The 20,556-nt window shown below is 37.2% G+C and overlaps 1 protein-coding gene across 4 annotated transcripts in view; it reads right to left on the reverse strand.

The window, feature by feature from the left end:
* Positions 1-18,769, reverse strand: part of BEND2 (BEN domain containing 2) — a 59,833-nt gene extending 41,064 nt beyond the window's left edge. For all 4 annotated transcript variants that reach the window (XM_072956301.1, XM_072956300.1, XM_072956299.1 and 1 more), the window contains exons 1-3: positions 18,681-18,769; positions 15,333-15,506; positions 8,984-9,117 (exon numbers count right to left, since the gene is read on the reverse strand). In XM_072956301.1, the coding sequence (XP_072812402.1) occupies positions 8,984-9,117; positions 15,333-15,506; positions 18,681-18,696 (324 nt within the window). In that variant the 5' untranslated portion in view covers positions 18,697-18,769. The remainder of the gene's footprint in view (positions 1-8,983; positions 9,118-15,332; positions 15,507-18,680) is intronic.
* Between the last annotated feature and the right edge of the window lie 1,787 nt (positions 18,770-20,556).

Genomic DNA, 20,556 nt, shown 5'->3' on the forward strand with positions numbered 1-20,556 from the left:
CTATACTTCAATTAAAAAAGGAAAAAAAGAAAAGATGCAAAATCTCCCACCTCAGACCTGATGCAGGAACTCTGAGAGCAAGGGCAGCCACCTATGTTTTCACAAACCCTCCAGGTGATTTGAATGTATGATCAAATGTGAGACTCACTGGCCTATAGCACTGGGGTAAGCAGCACAGGCTCTCAGAGAATGAGGTTGGGTTCAAATACTAGAGTTCTACTACTTATTAGCTCTGTGACCTTGGGTAAGTTACTTAACTTCTCTGTGCATCAATTTCCTCATGTATAGAATTGGGGATGAAAATCTCTCTCAAAGTTATCTTGAGGACAAAACAAGGTACTATAGTATTATTATAATACTAACATAATAATAACAATACTACATAATAACTGGTCCAATAGTGCTCGATCATCTATCATTATTACCAGTGCCATGATACAAGTAAGAACAGGAGGCTAAGTGTGCACAGAAAAAAAAATGGGACCTAATCCAGGCTGGCAGTCATGGCAGTCTTTTCAGAGAAGGAAATGTCTGTATTGAGAATTAAAAGATTAGAAATTGTTCACCAGGTGAAGATGCACGGAAGGGCATACAGGGCAGAAGGAACAGCAAATTCAAAAATACCAGAACATGAATTAGCATAATATATTTAGGTAACTATTTATAGTTTAGTGCAAAGTGTGACACTTAGAGGAAAAAGTGTTGGGAAAGGAGGCTGAGGAGGTAAGAAGTGCCATATTTATATTTTTACCCTGAAGGCAATAGAAATTCAAGCATGGGAAAGACATGAGTCAGACTCATTTTTAGAAAATGTTAAAAAAATGATGAGAGTCTGGATCAATGTCATAGTAGTTAGGATGTAAAAGAAACTGTTTTGAATGATATTAAAGAGAGAGAGAGCCATCAAATTTAGTGAATGTGGGAGAGGAGGAGGAACTAGTCAAGGACAATGTCTGGATTTCTGGCTTAAACAATGAAGGAAATGGTAGTTGTTAACCTGAGAGAGGAAATAAGGAAAAGATGATTTTGTACACATTTTATAGAGTTCTCTAGCAGGTGATGGCTAAATACATACATGATTCTGGGGCCACAGAGAGCAGCATAGGCTAAAGACATAGATTTTCAGAATTGTACGGAATCAAGAGCTTTGGTAAAAAGAGAATCATTTAGGTAAATTTAGACTAAGGAGAGAGGGACTAATGGACAGTACAAAATAACTTAGAAGAGAAAGAAGTAATTTCAAAAACAGAAGAACACTTTTAATACGTCCAAATAATATGCTCAAGACATTCAGGATGATATCACACAATAAAAAACAAAAATATAATGCTATAAAATATTGGGAATTAGAAAATAAGAACAAATTACTGAAAATTATAAGTATGATTGACTGTGCCAAAAAAAAAAATCAACAGAACACCAGGAAGACAAAGTCAAGGATATCTGTCAGAACACTGCACATGGCCAGAGACAGAAAGTGAGATAAACATTAAGCAATGTGGATGATGTAAGAGTTGTCACATACAACTAAAAGTCATTCTAGATAGAGGGAACAGAGTATACAGAAAGCAGGAAAGAAAAAAAAAATTCTACCAGAGCTAAAGAATGGTACAAATCTTCATATTGAAAGGGCTCAGGATATATAGAAAAGAGATAAAGGTTCTAAAAGTTTCCAAAGACAGAGAAAAAAATTAATCTATAAAGAATCATAATACTAACAAACTTCTAAAGAGCACTAGATGCTAGGATAGAATTTCTATGGGAAAGTAATTTTGAACCTAGAATTCCATACTTAGCATGAGGGACAAATATGGGACATAAGAGACATAAAGGGACACCAAGAAATTTTCAGATATGCTAAGACTCTGGAAATGTAACTCATATGCACCTTTCTTGGAAAAAAAATGTTTAAGGAGTAGTTACTCAGAGAAAATTAAAAAGAAAACAAGAGGGGAATCCAAGATGAGGAAGCCATGGGGTCCAAGAAGCAGCAGGCAATCAAAAACAGTACTGAGATGACAGTTGTGCCCATAAAGTAATTGGTTTAAATTAGAACAGGAAGGATTAGTGAAAAAATGACTTTAAGAAGAAAAAAGATTCCATTTAACATGGAGAATGACTCTGAAGTCCAAAAATCCTAGCAAAGAGATGAAAAGCTGTATTTCTTCTCTCAACAAAAATAAACGGTCAGCAGAAACTCCAAAAGGAAAAAAAAAACTTCTATATAAGAAAATGTTTAGGCAAATAAAGTCCCAGTTCAAAAAGAAAACCAACTAGAATATAACATGATGTTGAGTGCTGCTGGAATACAGGAGAGAATCCATAGACTTTGATGCTCAGGACACTGAATAGTAGAGAATTAGCAACATAAGATTATATTTCTTAATTAACTCAATATGGATTAAAGACTTGAATGTAAGACCAGAAACCATAAAACTAGAAGAAAACACAAGCAGAAAGCTCCTTGACATCAGTCTTAGCAATACTTTTCTGGATCTGACCCCAAAGGCAATGACAACAAAAGCAAAAATAAATGGGACTACATCAAACTAAAAAGCTTCTGCATCGTGAAGGAAACCATCAACAAAACAAAAAGGCAACCTACTGAATTGGAGAAGATATTTTCAAGTCATATATCTGATAAGAGGTTAATACCCAAAATATATACAACTCAGTAACAAAAAACAATCCAATTAAAAAATGTGCAGAGGAACTGAACAGACAGACATTCCTCCAAAAACATAGAAATGGCCAACAAGTACATGAAAAGATGCTCACTAATCATCAGAGAAATGCAAACCAAAACTACAATGAGATTATCACCTCACAGCTGTCCGAAGAGCTATTATCAAGAGAACAAGAAATAACATGCATTGGTAAGGATGTGGAGAAAAAATAACCCTCCTGTGCTGTTGGTGGGAATGTAAATTGGTGCAGTCACTATGGAAAACACTTAAGGAGGTTCCTCAAAAAACTAAAAATAGAACTACCATATAATCCAGCAATTCCACTTCGGGCTATTTGTACAAAGAAATGGAAGACACTAATTTGAAAAGCATAGTCAATAACATTGTGTTGCAAATTTGAAAGTTACTAAGAAAGTAAATCTTAAAAGCTGTTATCACAAAAAAAAATTTGTAACTCTGTATGATGACAGATGATAACTAGACTTATTGTGAGAATCATTTTGCTATGTATAAAAATGTTGAATCATTATGTTGTACACTTGAAATTAATACCATGTTGTATGTCAATTATACTTCAATAAAAAATTATATTTGTTTCCCTATGAGGCCAATGACATTATTTAGTTCTATAGAAAATGTTTACAAAATCCGAGAATTGTAAGCACTGACTATTTATTTTTGATTTTTAGAAATAACCTATATCCAAAACATGGAAGGCTTATTAATAGTTTACAGAACAAAATTTATAAACTTTGACAATGGTAGGAATGTAAGAAATGGGCATTGTAAGGAAGTAAATGGAGGATAGTGTATGGAATGCTAATTTCTAGTTCTTAAGCGATGGAGCATGAGTATGGTTAAAGGACTGCTGTCTAAAGCTGACAAAACAGGTAAAAAAGTTTATTAATAAAAATTACAGTGAGCAATAAAAGAACTACAAATAACAGTGTAACTAATTTCAGAGTGGGGAAGATGAAAGAATTAAATTCCTCATTTTTCAAAGTGGTAAGTTAATAGTTAACATCGAAAGAATCTGAAAAAAATATATATATGTATATGTATAACAGAATCACTTTGCTGTACACTTGAAACTAACATTGTAAATCAACTACACTTCAACAAAAAATGAAATTTTAAAAAGTTAACATAGAAAGTTAACACAAAAAGAAACAGAATATATTATTTGTATAATGGTAGAAACTGCAAGAATTTAAAGACTATTAAAGGTGGTTGCCTCCAAGGTACAGGGCTGAGTGTGGAGAGGAAAAGACTTCCATGTTTCATTTAAGCTACTCTCTACTGTTTAACTTTTCTGTGAACTATATACATATGTCTTACTTTTATGATTAAAAGAGAGAGAGATAAAAACAGGAAGTTAGATGTTTAGATAGTAAATAGAAATGACATTCAAAGAGCTCGGTTATGAAGGGAAGAAGAGAGCAAGGATGACAGCTAAAGAGGCCAAAAGAAGTGATTTTTTAAAAACTGTAGGAGGATGAATATGCTGAGTGATAGAGACAGAGGCTGAAGATGTAGAGGAGAGAGGGACGACCAATGAAGGGAGGTGTCTGAACACAGGGAAAGAGGGTTGGATGCAGAAACCAGCGAAGGTGTTAGCCTGGTAGAGGAAAACACCTTCCCGTTCGAATGGTCGGGAAGGAGGTCAGCAGAGAGATGGATCCAGCCAAGTTTGTTGGCTGTGGGGAGAGGAATCAGGACTTGGTGGAGATTTCTGTTCCACGTCCTCCATTTTCTCCATGAAATAAGAGACAAGGATTGGGGTTGTCTGAAAATCACCGGGCAACGGTAGGCAAGGATCAAAAAAAGGAAAAGATGAAATGCTGCACCATGTGGCCCAGACTGGTAAGGGAAGGAGCTGAAGAAAGGAGGGAGCTGTCAAATTAGGAGAAATGGAGAGGATCCCTGAGGGGTGTTTCAGGCCCGTGACTTTGGAATCTGGGCATTTCTTATTGTAGATGCTCTGTCTCACCACATCCTGCACATCGCTCAGAAGGTCCTGGTAGAGCAGTGTCAACCTAGTTCGTCATGTTTACTGATGTAAAGCAGGCCAGGGATGGCCCTGCTCAAAGTCAGAACTCTCTATGTCACCCCTACAGTCCCACCCTCTGGACATCCTTCCCCAGAAGACACCATAGGTTCCCTTTAAGTATTCCACTTCTCTTCTCAAGAGTAATAATGATAAAGACTCACATAAGCATCTTTTACTTTTCAAAGTATGCTAGCTCATTAAGAAACTTTATATGTTAAGGAACATTTTTTTATAAATGTTCTTTACTTCTAGGGTATGCAGCTCACAAAACCCTTGATAATTACATACTTCTTTTCTATCAGTCTCTATCAACATGTCAATTTTTACAAAATCCCCTCAAAATTATGTAAGATATACTCTTTAAAAAATAGTGGTGGGCTGCCATTTTGTTTCAATTGAGATATCTTGATAACACATTTAGGCATAGTAAATTTATTCCAAATCAGCCAATTTTCTTAAAAAAGAATGTTGGAGAAATTCAATATTGAACGGTCTAGATGAAAGAGACTTAACTACACTTAAGCAGTTATGGGTTTTTTTTTTAAGCTACAAAAGTCATATTTTTAGTTCAAGTTTTTCACCTAGGGATGTTGTTTCAAGTAGATATTTTTTCAAATGTATCACAGTGGAGTGATAATCATACAGAACTCAGCATAGCAAATTTTCTATTAACAGTACAATGAAATTGAATGATGTAAAGAAAATTTCAGCTCAATGTCTTAGAAAACTACATTTAAGAGACAACTTTGATACTTCACAATTGCGTTGGAGTTTTGGAAGCTGGTTTTGATGATTTTCATCAAAAAAAAACTTCAGATGCATTGCACGCCTATTAATAGCACAGAAATAAGTAAGTCAATTTTTAATGTCTCTGAGAGCCAAATAAAACACTAGAAAAAATAACGTTATATATTTCTGTATTTTAATTGTTCTTTTATTACCTACATTCCAAAAGGATTTCAGAAGCCTACAATATAAAGCAGAGATAAAGTAAAACCAAAACCCACATTCATGAGAATGAAAAAGAGCTGATTTAAAAGGGGGTTAAAGGAAGGAATTTATTATATAAGAATCTAAGTTTAAGAAAAGCTTCTGAATATCAGTATGAACACATAATTTACAATATATATAAAAACAGATATAGAAATGTAAATGTATGCATATGCATGGATTAGTATACATACATTTATTTCCTAGCTGTGTCCACTGAGAAGGCCTAAGATCAATGACACAAGAGTAGCAATGAACACACCTAGTGTCCAGGTCTTGATTTCTAAATACCACTCTCCAATAAAAGGAACCAGAGCTCCTTGGAGAGAGGTGAATTCCAGGGCTGACACAGGGAAAGTATAAATGAGGCTAGAACACCTTGTAATGTCAGAAAATAAGAAATTGCTCAAAAAAAAAAAAGTGGGGGCATGTCAAAAAGCCACAGGCGGCAGTTGGAGGGAGCTCCCAATGGCCAAAGCTGGAAAATTTGATCAACAAAATAATGATAATGTTGGATGACAACGTTTTTAATACAATAACTGCCCATGAGTCCATACTTATATAAAATATATAACTGAATAAATAAATAAATGGGGGAGAAAGGACAATTATTCCTTACAAACCAATTCCAATTAATAAATATAAAGCAATAAGGAAAACAGAAAGTCACCATTAGGCAAATACCACATTAGTAAACATTGCAGGTAAAGTCCATGGTAAAATCCATGAGCTAAGTCAACTCAGGGTAAAAAGCTGAGGACAGGATATTAGCATAGCATCAAAGTACACTCCCACCCAAGATATTTATTAATTACAAAGGGAAAATAGTAACTTTGCAGTGAAAAAAAATCCAGAAGACATCATGATAACCAGGTGATTGATGTTAACACTAGACAAAAGCTATATGGAAACCTTGTACTCCTGAAATGATTCAGTGAGAAGGTAACATGGTTTGTGTGGCGTTCTTGCCAAAAATGCATAATCTCAATCTATTCAAGAGAAAATATCAGACATACCAAAATCAAGCGACATTTTAGAAAATAACTGATCAGTACACTCATCAAAAATGTCAAGGTCATGAAAGACAAGGAAAGAATGAGGACTTGTCACAGACTGGAAGAAACTAAGGAGACACAACTAAATTCAATGTAGGATACTGGATTGGATTCTGGAACAGAAAAATGACATGGGGGAAGGGGAATGCTGAAATTCCAACAAGGATGCAGTTTAGCTAATAGTACTGTACCAATGTTAATACCTTGGTTTTGAAAACTGCACTGTGGTTATAGAGTTACCATAACTTTAAGTTATACAGGTAAGTTAACATTAAGGGAAGTTGTGTGAAGTGTATACACAAGAACTCTCTGTAATATTTTTGCACTCTCTTGTAAATCTAAAGCTGTTGCGAAAATTAGAAAAGCTACTAAAACAGGGTACAAAATAAAAGTACTATGAATTTCTATTAGATAAGGAAGAGAGGTAAATAAAATGATTAAGCATTCATGTGAGGAAATACTTCCTTGAGCTCACGAGTTCAGAGTAACTCCACAATAAATGAAAATTGAAGAATTTTAATGATTTTCTTTATGATAGTAAATGTGAATATATTTGGCAATTATCAATTAATATTACATATTCAATTTTTTATACATTCACTAATGTCAGGTCCACCTTCTTCACAATCAAATATTCATGTTCTTGTATAGGGAGGATTTATTAAAGCAAAAGGAAATATTAAAGAAAGAATTGAAAGAAAAGTTTTAAGACTTCAATTTCGCCTTCAAGAAGCTCCAAAGGCCTAAAGGATCTCTGACCATTGCAAATACTACAACAACATGGAAAGATATGTGCAGAACTGTTCTCTCATTAACCCAACTACGTTTAAGACAACATTTTCCATCAAGCTTAACCCTTTATGTACTTCAGGGTAGAAAGACTAGTCTTCCAGTAATCTGGCACCAGAACTGCTTTAAAAGCAAATATTTCTAACCACAAAGAATCAAATGCTAGATGGCTTTTGATTTTCAAATAATCTAACAGTGACACTCTGTGGACAAAATAGGAAACACTTAAGCACCTATTTTTCTTATTAAATTAATCTCTAAGACACCTTAAATCCTTTTTTGGAATAAAACAGTATAAATAAGCAAACAGACAGCAAATAACCATTAAATTTCATTATAATAATAACTCTATTCTAAGGATTAATTATGGACTATGAGAATAATTTTAATATAAACATACCAAGTCGTTATCAGAGTTTTTCTTTTAAAAATTATCTGAATTAGCCCTGCATAACAAATTAGGCAGTAAAAATTATATGGAATTATAATATAGATTAATAATTATAAAAACAATATTTTCATCTTACCCTTCTATAATGCTTTATGCTTTTCAAAATGCTTTCACATAGTTATGTCAGAAACCACGACTCTTGGGAGGCAACTAACATTATTCCCAAAGATCAAAATATTGGGGAACTGCCTATACTAATTAGGTGGTATTACTATCCTCATCCTTATGTAAGTAAATAAATGCATTTTATGTTAAGCTTAATTATATATAGTTTAATAATCCATTTTATTCAACTTTAGAGATTTAGAAGCACAGAAGAATATGATGGAAATGAAAAACAGTACAACTGCGTCAGAAAACTGGTAGTTTCTTATAATCTACCCTGTGACCCAGTACTTCCAATCCCGAGTATCTACCCAAGTTAAATATAAACGTATGTTCACAAAGAGATTTCCATAATAATGTTCATAGCCACTTTACTCATAATAGCCAAAAACTAGAAATAACGCTAATGTCCATCAAAAGGAGAATGCATAAATAAATGATTGATATTCATACAACAGAATACTACTCAGCAATAAACAGGAGTGAAATAGTGCTACAATCAGATGAATATCAAACATTACTCAAAGGAAAGGAAAACATGACACAAAAGAGTGCATACTGTATGATTGTATTTATATAAAGTTCTAGAACAGGTAAAACTAATCTATGATGAAAAAAACATCAGAACAGTAATTCTCCAAAATTCGAGGGGATGGGGACTTACTAGGATGAGGCATAAGGGAACTTTCTGGGATGATGGAAATTCTCTTTACTTTGATGAGGAATGGATATACATATTTGTCAAAACTCATTGAAATGTAAACTTAATACCTGTGCATTTCACTGTATGAAATTAAATGCAATTTATTAAAAAGAAAGTAGAATGAAAAGAAGAGTTTCACTTAAATATACAAACCATGTTATTCTCCCTTGGAACAGACAATCGCCCTTTTTTGTGCAACGGGATAAATCCCACGTCCGCGGAGTTGAGACTGTATCTTTTTAAATTTGCTGGATGGTTCACTTCTGAAACTGCTTGGTCATCAACTCCTGAAAAGCAACGCATAAAACAGTCAATTTACATACTTACTGCCTTAATAAACGTAATAAGGATATGTTCTCAGAATGCCAACTCAAGTTGAACTGGAGTCATGGCTGAATTTTGGAGAGTGACAAAACAAGAGTTCTTCCATTAACTGATTTAGAATAAACCTTTAAAAACTGAAGGGCTTTATTGCCAATGCACAGGAATAAGAATCAAGATCAAATACTGGTTCAAATTGTGAAATGAATGCTTCACAACGTAGAGGCTACAGAGTAAATGCTGGAAACAAGTGAGCAACAGCATGCTTCCTAACCGCTTCCGTAAAGGAGCTCAGAGACTTTTTACCCAGCGTTTTACCCAGAGAGGCTGCCGGCCTCCAGAGGTGATACGGGAATCTATTCCGGGTTGGGCCTCTACCACAGTGTGTGGCCGGGGTGACCTCTAAAGACATCGCCTCCTCCCCCGCCAAGTGAAAACTGATTGAGATTATGTCTAAGGTCATTTCAGCGCTGAGAGTACAATTGCTTCCGTAGTCAAATTTTGTATTAAACTTTAAATAAATGTATGTGAAAAATAAGCCAAAGCTCTTCTAGAATTATGTAGGCTCGGTTATGGTTCTCAGTCATTCAGCTGTTCGACCACAAAAAGACACTGAGTCCAATGCTAGCATATTATATCTTGTAGTAGATTTGAACGCTGGCCTCACAGTACCGGGAGGGGTGTTAATGAGAGAGCCAATTCATTTATCCATCCTGCGCCAGGGCAGTAATGAGAGGCAGAATGAAAGGATTCAAGTTTCACCTCCTTTCCTGTTTTCCTTTCATTCTGTAGTGGAGATACTAATGAACAAAGGCTCAGAAGCAAGAAATCAAAGGACATAAAAACTTTCAAGTTAGAAAAATGCACAGTAATATTGTGGGGAAAATTCAGTTATGAAATACCTCCAGTTTGAGCTGCAATTGCAATTTTTGTTTTTTAAACTGGTTTTTTCCTGACTAGTACAAGCTATATAAATAATTAAACTGGGTGTTTTCATACAAAGACAGACTACACAGCAATGAGAAGCCACATACTATGATGACGAGTCTCACAACCATCATGTTGAATAAAAGCTAGACACAAAAGAGTATACAGCTGTGATATTGTGATTTATAGTAAGAAATATATATTTGGTCTCCCGTCCTGGTTACTGGTACTGAGCTCCTAAAATTCTTAAAAAGTTTTTAAGGGATGAGAGTGATAAAGGTGTCTTTGTTATGTTAATGAGGTTACTTTTGGAATGCTCACCTATGGACAGGGGCTGGTCACCAGAGGAATCCATCATATGATTAGAAGATTGGAACCTTCAGTGCCATCCCCTTGACCTCGGGGAGGGTAGAGGGGATGGAGGCTGAATCAATCACCAGTGGTTATTGATTTAATCAATCGTAGCTACATAATGAAGCCTCCATAAAAACCCAAAAGGACAGGGTTCAGAGAGCTTCTGGGTTGATGAAAACGTGGAGACTGAGGAGAGTAGAGCTAAGAGAGGACTTGGAAGCTCCGTGTCCTTTCCCCAGACCTTGCCCTGTGCCTCTCTTTCATCTGGCCGTTCCTGAGTTACATCCTTTTAAAATAAACCGTTAGTCCAGTTAGTAAGATGTTTCTTTGAATTCTGTGAACCACTCTAGCAAATTAATCCTAGAAGGAGGCAGTTGTGGGAACCTTTGATTTACAGAAAGTCGGTCAAAAGCACAGCTATGGGGCGGGTTGTGGGGGGGAGTCTTGTAAGACTGAATCCTCAACCTGTGGAATCTGACACTTTCTATAGATAGTGTTAGAATTGACTTGACTTCTCAGACACCCTGCTGGTGTCCAAGAATTTCTTGATGTTGTGTGGGAAGCCCCAACACACACACTGGAATTGGGTCCAGGAACCTAAAAGAATAGTATATGAATTGATCTAAAGTGCAAAGACAGGCAAAAGTAATCAGTGGTGGGAGATGTCAGGATAGTGCTACCTTGGGAGAGAGTAGTGACTGAAAGGGAGGTGAGAGCTGATTCTGGGGAGCACATAACCTTTTATTTCTTGGTGTTGTGTTGATTACATATATGTGTTAATTTGAAAACTATGTAAGCTGCATATTTGTGATTTGTGCATATTTTTGTATGTGATAGATTTCTATTAAAAGTATGTAAAATTAAGCTCTTCATAAAAATTCAGAATATTAATAAATTCATCACTAATAAATATCATATCCCTTAGATATAGTTCCTTCTCTTTTTCTTACTCCATGTGTTTTATACAGTAGTTTGAATCATACTGTACATATATTCTGAGAAATTTTGTATGTCATTTATAATTTTTAAATATTTTTAATGCCTGCATAATATTCCATCGTGTGGATGTCCAAAGGTTATGTTATCTGTTTTCTGTTGTAGGACATTTATGTGACTTTCAATTGCTCGCTATTGTGCTATAATGATGTGTACATATTCAAATATAAATATTTATGTACATCTCTATCTAGTTCCTTATAATGCATATGTAGCAGAATCACTAGGTCAAGGCTAGGAACCTTTCAGGGGCTCCTGATAGGTGCTGCCAAAATATCTAAAAAGGTTGTACTAATTTTACATTTATAGAGAACTGAAGTGCAATGTTTTTTCTCCATTATCACAAAAATGAATCATGTAAAAATTGTTAATTTGACAGACGAAAGTTCATACCATCTTTATATCCCATTTTAATTTGCATTTCTCTTCTTACTAATCCAATTGAATATTTTTCAGATGTTTTCCATCTATTAAGATTTCTTGTTCTGTGACTTGTTATTTTCCATGTCTTCTGCTCATTGCCCTAATGGAGATTCAGTGTTTCCTGTTGACTTATATGAAGTCTTGCTATCTTAAGGATAATAACTCTGGAAAATGAACATTTTCAGCAAATACTTTCCCCAGGTGGTGATGTGATTTTGAAGTCTGATGTTTTTGAGATAGGGAGTTCTTTGTTTTCAGTTTAATCAAACTCATTAATATTTTTGTGATTTCTCCAACAGTTTCTATCCTCATTCTTTCACTAGGATGAGAAAAAAAATTAAACTATATTTTCTTCTAGTTTTCCATACTTCCATTTACTAGCTATTCAATTCTTTAATCCATCTTGAAATTATTTAAGTGTAATGTGAGGCAAAATCCAATGGGCTTCTCCCTTCCAATAGTTAACCATTTGTACCAGCATGATTCACTAAGTAATATGTTTCTCATATTAACATGCTATAGTGTATCAACTCTAAATTCTTTGTTCTGTGTATGAGCTTCCTATTGCATTAAATCTGGCTCCCTATTTCACAGCTAGTACCATAATATTTCAATAATTGTACTTTAACATTTTTTTAGTGTTTAGTATGATAAATTATCACCTGTCCCTTAGACAGGTTTTTCCCAAAGATATTTTTTAAGGTATACTAGAGTGCTTTTTTCTCATCTAGGAACAACTTGTGTCTCTCCACCTACCCAAGCCTTCTTTTATGACCATCAATAAAGTATTTTCTTTCCTTTCATATAGGTTCTGCTATTTTTTATTCATTTATTCCTTAGAATTTTAAATACTTATTTGTAGCCATTAACAATTGGGGTTTTTTCCTATATATTTTCTAATTGCTTGATACTGATAAATGAGAAGACAATTTGCCCTGAAAATTGAAAAAATTAATTATCTAAACTGACTCAAGACAAAATAGAATATCTCAAGAGACCTATAATAAATAAAGAGAATGAATCAATCATCACAAATCTCCCAGTAAAGAAAAGGTCTGGACCGAAGGGCTTCACTGCTAGATTCTACCAAACATTTAAAGAAGAATTAACAGGCCAATCCTTCTCAAACTCTTCCAAAACACTGAAGAGGGAATACTTACTAACTCATTCTATGAAGCCAGAATTACCCTGAACTCAAAGCCAGATAAAGACATTACAAATGAAGAAAAACAGACCTCTATCCCTTATAAATATAGATGCAAAAATCCTCAACAAAATACTAACAAATCTAATCCAACAGTATATTACAAGGATTATTCACAATGACCAAGAGGGATTTATTCCAGGAATGCAGGGGTGGTTCAACATAAGAAAACCAATCAAATGTAACACATCTCATTAATAGAATAAAGGGGAAAAAAATCACAATCGTCTCAACTGATGACAAAATTCAACACCATTTCATTATAAAAATTCTCAGAAACCAGGAAGAGAGGGAAAATTCCACAATCAGATAAAGAGTATTTATGAAAACTCACAACTAATATCATATTCAATGGTGAAAAACTTGAAAGCTTTCCCCTTAAAATTAGGAACAGGATGCCTGTTTTCACCACTGCTGTCAACAGTGTACTGAAAATTTTAGTCAGCGTAATTAGGCTGTTTAATGCCACTAACTGGACACTTACAAATGATTAAAATGATAAATATGGTGTTATGTATATTTTACCACAATAAAAAAAATTACCTAGCCACCTTTTCTGAAATCTCCTATTCTGAATTTTTCTGTTAGTTAGATAGCTAAAAGGGATGAGACTGTAAGTACTGCTCTGCAACCTCCTTTTTCCACTACACGTGTATTGGTCTTTCCAAACTAATACCTTTAGGTATATACTGCAATCACTTTAACAGCTTCTTAGTTTCCTATTATGCAGATAGGCCATCCATGATTTATTTAACCAGTGTCTGACTCATGGATATTCAAGCTACTTCTAAAGTTTTGCTCTTGCATTCATTCCCCAGTAGCTCCTTTAAAAATAAACCCAATTACCTCCTCCCCACAAAAAATTTAAAAAATAAAAAAATAAAACAAAAGTTTTGCCCTTGCAAAGAACACTGTTGAATACTCTTGCACTTCTGCAAGTAGCTCTATGGGATAAATTCCTGAAAGTAGAAATGATAGGTCAAAGGGTATCTACATTTGAAAATTCTCCTCTAGTTTTTTCCCCACTAAGGAGGGATGCTGTCAGATGTTCTACAATACACTAAGAAAGTATCCTACTGGTCCTGCATATAGTTTTAAAACAACTGATAACAAGTGGTATCAAATGACTTTTGGCATTAGTTAGATCAGGGATTGGCAAACTGTGGCCTGCAGACCAAATCCACCTTGCCGCCTGTTTTTATACAGCCCAGGAGCTAAAAATGGTTTCATCTTTTGGTGGATTTTTTTTTCACATTTTTAAGTTTCAAAACTCAAAAACAAAAGAATATTTCATGAAATGGAAAAATTATAGGAAATTCAAGTGTCTGTGTCCATAAAGTTTTACTGAAACACACCCATACTCATGTTAATACAATGCTGTTTTTCATGTTTCAACAGCAGAGCTGAGTAGTTCCAACAGAGCCCTTACATCTGCAGATCCTAAAATATTTACTATCTGGCTCTTTACAGAAAAAGCTTTCTGACTTCCAATGTAAGTAATAACATTTCAGCGCTTTGAAGAATAGGAAACCCAATTCTCTAAGGAAACCCAATTCTCTAAGGGCAAAGAGCATATTGTCACATAGTTACTGAAGAAATGTTCCCAGGCGTTAATGTCTCTTGGCTCTGTGTGTAAGTGAAGAGGTGAATGGCCTCACATTTCCTTCGTTATTGTGGTTGAGAAGTAACCACTGGAAGGACAAGTAGTTAGAGTTCTGGGTGCAGGACTCTTTTTTGGGTGCTTATGTAAATGATGCTGTGTTTTTTTTTTTTAATTTCAAGTTCCAATTGTTTATTGCTGGTATATAGGAAAAGGATTGACTTTTGCATATTAACCGTGTATCCTGAAATCTTGCTATAACTGCTTAGGAGTTTTTTATTGATTCTTTGAGATTGTCTCCACAGACAATCATGTCATCTGTTCCATGGACTCTTGACCCAAGCCATTTCTCCCATAAGTTCAGTTTTTGCTTTGCCACCAAACAGTTATAATCTTAGTTTTCAGGTATAAATAATTTTTCAGAGACAGAGACTATATTCTCCCCAATGTTCTTCCAAGCTACCTCCCCACTCCCACTAGAACAAAATTGAAAAGGAGACATGACAAAGCTTAAATGAAGGGAAAATGTAAGCACAAGTAAACATTGTGCTATTACCACAAAGCTTGGCCCTCTGATAATAACTAATTAATGTAAGTTATAGGAATATTTAAGCAATTTACTGGAAATGGGGACCAGGGAGCAAAATTTCACACAGGAGGAAATTTAACAAAATTACCATATGACAATTGGGATGGTTGCTGAGCGTTATCACTGTTGCCTTGAAAATCTGGTTGTACAGTCAATATTTTGTCACTGGAAAATGTATTCTCAGTAATCTCTGTATTAGACTCTTCCATTATCACATTATCATCATCGTCATCACTGTCTTCAATAGTTATAACAACATAATCTAAGCATAAGCAAAGAGAAAGTGTAGATTAGATACCAAATTAAACAGTTTCTAGAGGAAAACAAGTTATAAAGTTATGGAGTGTTTAAGAAACATTTTAGCTGAAAAAATGTATTAAATATTTTTGTATCTCTAGTCATTGCAAGTCAGTTACTTAATATGAAGCTTCGAGATATGTATGTATACACACAAATAGTATTATTTCTAGGACTTCAAATTCTATAGAGCAATAAATTTCTTCTCATTTAAGAAACTGGATTACCTGGCCCTTGCACTATATGTTCAATGATATGCTTTTAACTTTTAAATGATACAACTGATGTTACATACCACACTTTGTGGTGACCATGAATTTCCAAACTTGCTCTCTAAAAATTAATATTAATCTTTATGATAATAAATAATTCTGAAATAAAGTACAAAAGTAAACGTTATCAGACAAATTGAATTCAAATTGAATCTCACAAAATGTGAAATAGATGGTCACAAACTCAATGTGAAATATCAACTTAGTAAATTAAACCATTTTAATGAATATGAAAATATGATAGGTTGTCACTGTCCCTGGATGGCAAAATTATCTTCATTAGACTTCTCTGTATTTGTTAAGATTCTCTACAGTAATCTTTAGATTTTATAATCAGAAGAAAATAAAAAAGGCAACTGAAATTTTATTTTCAAGACAAGTTTTTGTATAACAGATCTTTCAAACTGGTACTAGTAAAGCTATTGACAACCACAACTAAAGTTTCTCAGTAAACTTGCGAATTTTCAATTAATTCCTTTAGGTATATAATAGCCTTCACAGGCAATTTTTAAGACATTATAACATTTAGAAGCTTTTTGAAGATCATATTCCCAAAGTGCAAGGAACTAAGCTGTCATGACTTTATCAGATAAGGTATAGTTTACAATGGTGAGGGGATTTCACATGATGACTACTGCAAAGAATATACACAGCAAAACAGGGCAGACTACAATAGCCAGACCGCTAAGATTGCTTTAGCAAAACTGTGCGCCAATACACTGAACAATCACTTTCTAAATCTCCTGTCAGGACTCAAAAAAGCAGCGCTTCTACTGTCCCTATCAAACTTTAGGGACTACGAAGTTGACCAGATGGGGGATAATGCCGCCAAAACTGTCCCATCGCCCAGCATCTGCTACAGGCAGGCTCGAAACTGAATCAAGCCCATGCCTTGCTTTATAAACGCACAGAAAAGCTGCTTGTAAAATTTCTACTTGTAAACATTAAACCAATTGACCACTTCGTGTTATAAAACCCCAGAGAAGCCCTAATTCGGGGAGAGCCGGCCAGAGGAGAAAGTGAAGCGATCGCCAGCGGACTGTCTTTTTCTGTCAAACGACAGTGCTCAAACAGCAGGCAGGATGGCCCTGGAACACACACAGAAGGGCTCCCCTGTTTTACAGGGGTCTTCACGTTTTGCAGTATTTTCTGACTCCTACATCTGTCCTCTTGAAGCAAAGAAACAGGGTCTATACACAGGGATTTCTCCACACATATATCTTCATTTTCTTTCTCCTTATTTGCATATTTACCATAAAACAGCGAGGCTGCCCTGTCTTTGATCAAACGCAGTTACCATCAAACTCAAAATTAGCCTCAGTCTCAATAGATGTTATAATGAATCCACTTGCTAGTTTGTCAATTCTTCGAAATCAAAATTCTATATAAAATTTTGGCAGTGAGCATGCTGTGGTGTATATACATAAGTAAAAATACAATGTTGTGTACATGAAATGTATATTATAAACCAGTGTTCCCGAATAAAAAATCTTTTTTAAAAAGTTGCAATATTAAAAAAAAAACAACTTTTCTATAGAACGTCTTAGAGTCTTGGTCCTTCCTGGACCCCTACCTCCTCCGACAGGGAAAGAGAAAGGATAAGGGATCAACCTTTCCCAGAAAGTGAGCACCAAGTACTTAAAAAAATAAGTGGCCAAATCTCAAATGCTCACACATGCCGGCATCAAGGGAGAGGTGGTGGGAACCACCTCACCGCAGCGCAGCGCTGCTGAAATTTTGAGGCTGCCAAGTGCAGACTCGCTCTTTCAGCAAAGAAAAGCCTCTCCTCCCAGAAGTGCCCCAGGCGCCAAGCCAAACCGCTTTTTGGCCGCAGCGCGCCGCCGTGCTCAGCAGCTGCTGTGGCGAGCGCGCACAGGAGGCCTTGAGAAAAGGTTCAAGGAAAAAGCGAGGCTGCACGGACCAGCTCTGGCGCCAAAGCCTGCCACGCCGCCTTGTGGAGGGCACAGGAAACCAGCCGCAGTGGCCCAGGCTCTGGCGTGGCAGCGACTGATACTGTTCTATGGCCACTAGGGGTCCTGGAAAGAACCACCTCTCTCAGGACGGAAATGAGGCCGGGCCTCACCACGTGCTAGCGCCATGAAGCCCGGAGACGCCATGAACCTCAGGGACGCTAACAGTTCTAGGGTCACCTCAAGCCCCTAGGACAATATGAACCCTGGCCCCCTCTGCAAGCCCCAGATCATCTCAAGCTTCGGGGATGCTGAACCCCAGGGACCTTGAAAGCCCTAGGTCGTCCCCAGCTCCTGAGACGCCATTAACTATCACCCCAGAAGTCCCAGATAGCCTCCAGTCTCTGGGACGCCACGAACCCCGGGGCAATGAAAGTCCAGATCACCTCCAGCCCCCGGGACGCCACGAACCCCGGGACCCTGAAAGTCCCAGACTGCCTCCAGCCTGTGGGGCACCATGAAGCCTGGGACCCCGGAAGCTGCAGATCGCCTCAAGCATTGGGGACGCCACGAACCCAGAGACCCCCAAAAGCCCCAGATCACCTCAAGCCTTGCGGACCCCAAAAAACCGGGACCCCCAAAACCCCGGGACCCCTTGAGCCTCTGAAATGCCATGCACCTCGCGGACACTGAGTTTCCGGGATGCCTAGAGCCCCAGGGACGCCCTATACCCGGCGCCATATTCAGCCTGCCTGGGTTCCCACGAGCGCACTAATCAATCTGGGACTGTGGCCCAGAGGCCACCCCCTAGACATGCCCTGACCGATGACTAGCCAATCCTGCGGTCTGTTCGGCAGCCCTCTAAGTGGGCTCGGTGCGAACCCTGTCTGAGCCTTTCCCTGGGCCGGGTGTGGAGAGGCAGAAATTAGTGAGGCACCTTTGGGGAGGGCTTCTTACCCTGCTTCTCAGACATTGTGAGGCGGAGAACCCAGCTCTGAGTGCCTCAGGCTCGGCGTCTGCGCTGCAACTGGAGAGCGACCGTGCACACCCCGCAACTGCAGCCGACTGAGGCGCCAAACTGAGGCGCGCAAACCGCCCAGGTTTCTGCGGCTGCGCAGTAGCGCACGGCACGTGCGCGGGCCCGTGTGGAGGGGGCTAGGGCAGGAGCAATGCCAAGCGTGGTGCCTCGCCTCCCTCCCTTTCCACCTATATGTGTATATTTTTAAGTGTACTTTTCTCACACATACAAAAAACATTTGAACTGGTAGCCACCAGGGTAATTCCACCCTTCCCAAAATGTTCTTCACATAAAACACAGTATAGAAAAAGTGTAGCATATAAGAGATTTGAGTTCAAACTTTGTCTAAGGTTTTTACAGTTTTTGTACTCAGGTCCAACACCAGCTTTGTGAACAAATCCAGAAATAAGGCAGCTTTCAAAGTGTGCCCTTAATAATGCGACACCCACTACATCCGTGCCACCTGCCCTTCAGCTGCACTGCTCTCTGCTTGCCGCCACGCACTTCATTCGTATATTAAGTAATAAGAGCTATGGTTTACCGAGTGCTTACCATAAGCCAGCCACTTAACATTTCTGACGGTATATGATCCTCAATACCGTACAAAACTCAGAGGAGGGTGTAGCTCGAGCGGTAGAGCGCACGCTTAGCATGCATGAAGTCCTGGGTTCAATCCCTGGCACCTCCTCCAGAAATAAACAAGTAAACTTCATTACCTACCCCCACCAAAGAAAAAAAAAGACTTAAAAAAAATACTATAAGAAGTCCATATTACTGTCCCATCTTAAAGATGAGAAAACTGAGGAGTAGAGAGTTTTGCTCAAACTTACCACAAGGTTAGTGACAGAGTTATGATTTCAACATATGTATTGCCTCCCTCCCCTGCCGCCCCCTGCCCATAGCACATGCTCACATCCCCTGTTATTCTACCTCCTGCTCAATTGTTTCTGGAAATGTTTCACATCCCTTGAAGCCTGTTCCAGTAAGACATCTGTTCTAATAATACCTGCACAGGACACTTTCCTACAGACCCCTGATAAGGAATGAGTAGCTCCTCTAAGATTCCACAGCGGGTTACCTCTATCTCCTTTTAGCACTTAAGTGCTAAAGCCACTTTGCCTGATATTGGAAATCTTTGTGAACATTCCTTTCTCCTTCTAAGTTCCTGGATAGAAGTAACATATCTTGTTTATATATTAAATAGCATTTCCCTCACAAGATCCAAGAATTAAATTTTATCAAATATAAAGCCCTCAGCACAGGGCCTGGAATTTTGGTTCCATTTCACCAAGTTAGTTATACAGCGACTCTTGGCACTGTGCATCTTCTCATCTGAAGTGAAGGGTGGGATCTGTTTTCTCAGGTACAAATGTAGAGTTGCTTCCTGGTGGTATAGGAGTATAAATACGGGGTAAGAGGGTGCACAGGGAAGCTGAGTAATAGAAAGGATGCACCACGCTGGTGTTAAAATCAAACACAGAGACCAGACTTGGAAATTCCCAGAGCAGACAAAACCAGTTTAGTCACACAAGCAAAGCTTAATTTAGCTTATTTTGCAAGGCAAGTGAGGCTAATTGACCTGGGTCACTTCTTGCTTATGCCTCCAAAAGTCATAGGGGAAACTGAGATTATTCCCTCAAATTGATATGAAGTGACCACTAACCAATTCCCTTTAAGAAAATTCTAATATAACCTATCACTGTGAAGAACAGTCACTGCCCCCCACTCTATTAACAATATACTTCGGAGCCTCATTCCATGTTTTGGTTTCAGTGCTCCTGGTTTGCAAACAGTCTTTTTGGTGTGTGCAAAATA

This window comes from Vicugna pacos, chromosome X (assembly GCF_048564905.1).
Source record: "Vicugna pacos chromosome X, VicPac4, whole genome shotgun sequence".
Classification (NCBI taxonomy): Eukaryota; Metazoa; Chordata; class Mammalia; order Artiodactyla; family Camelidae; genus Vicugna; species Vicugna pacos.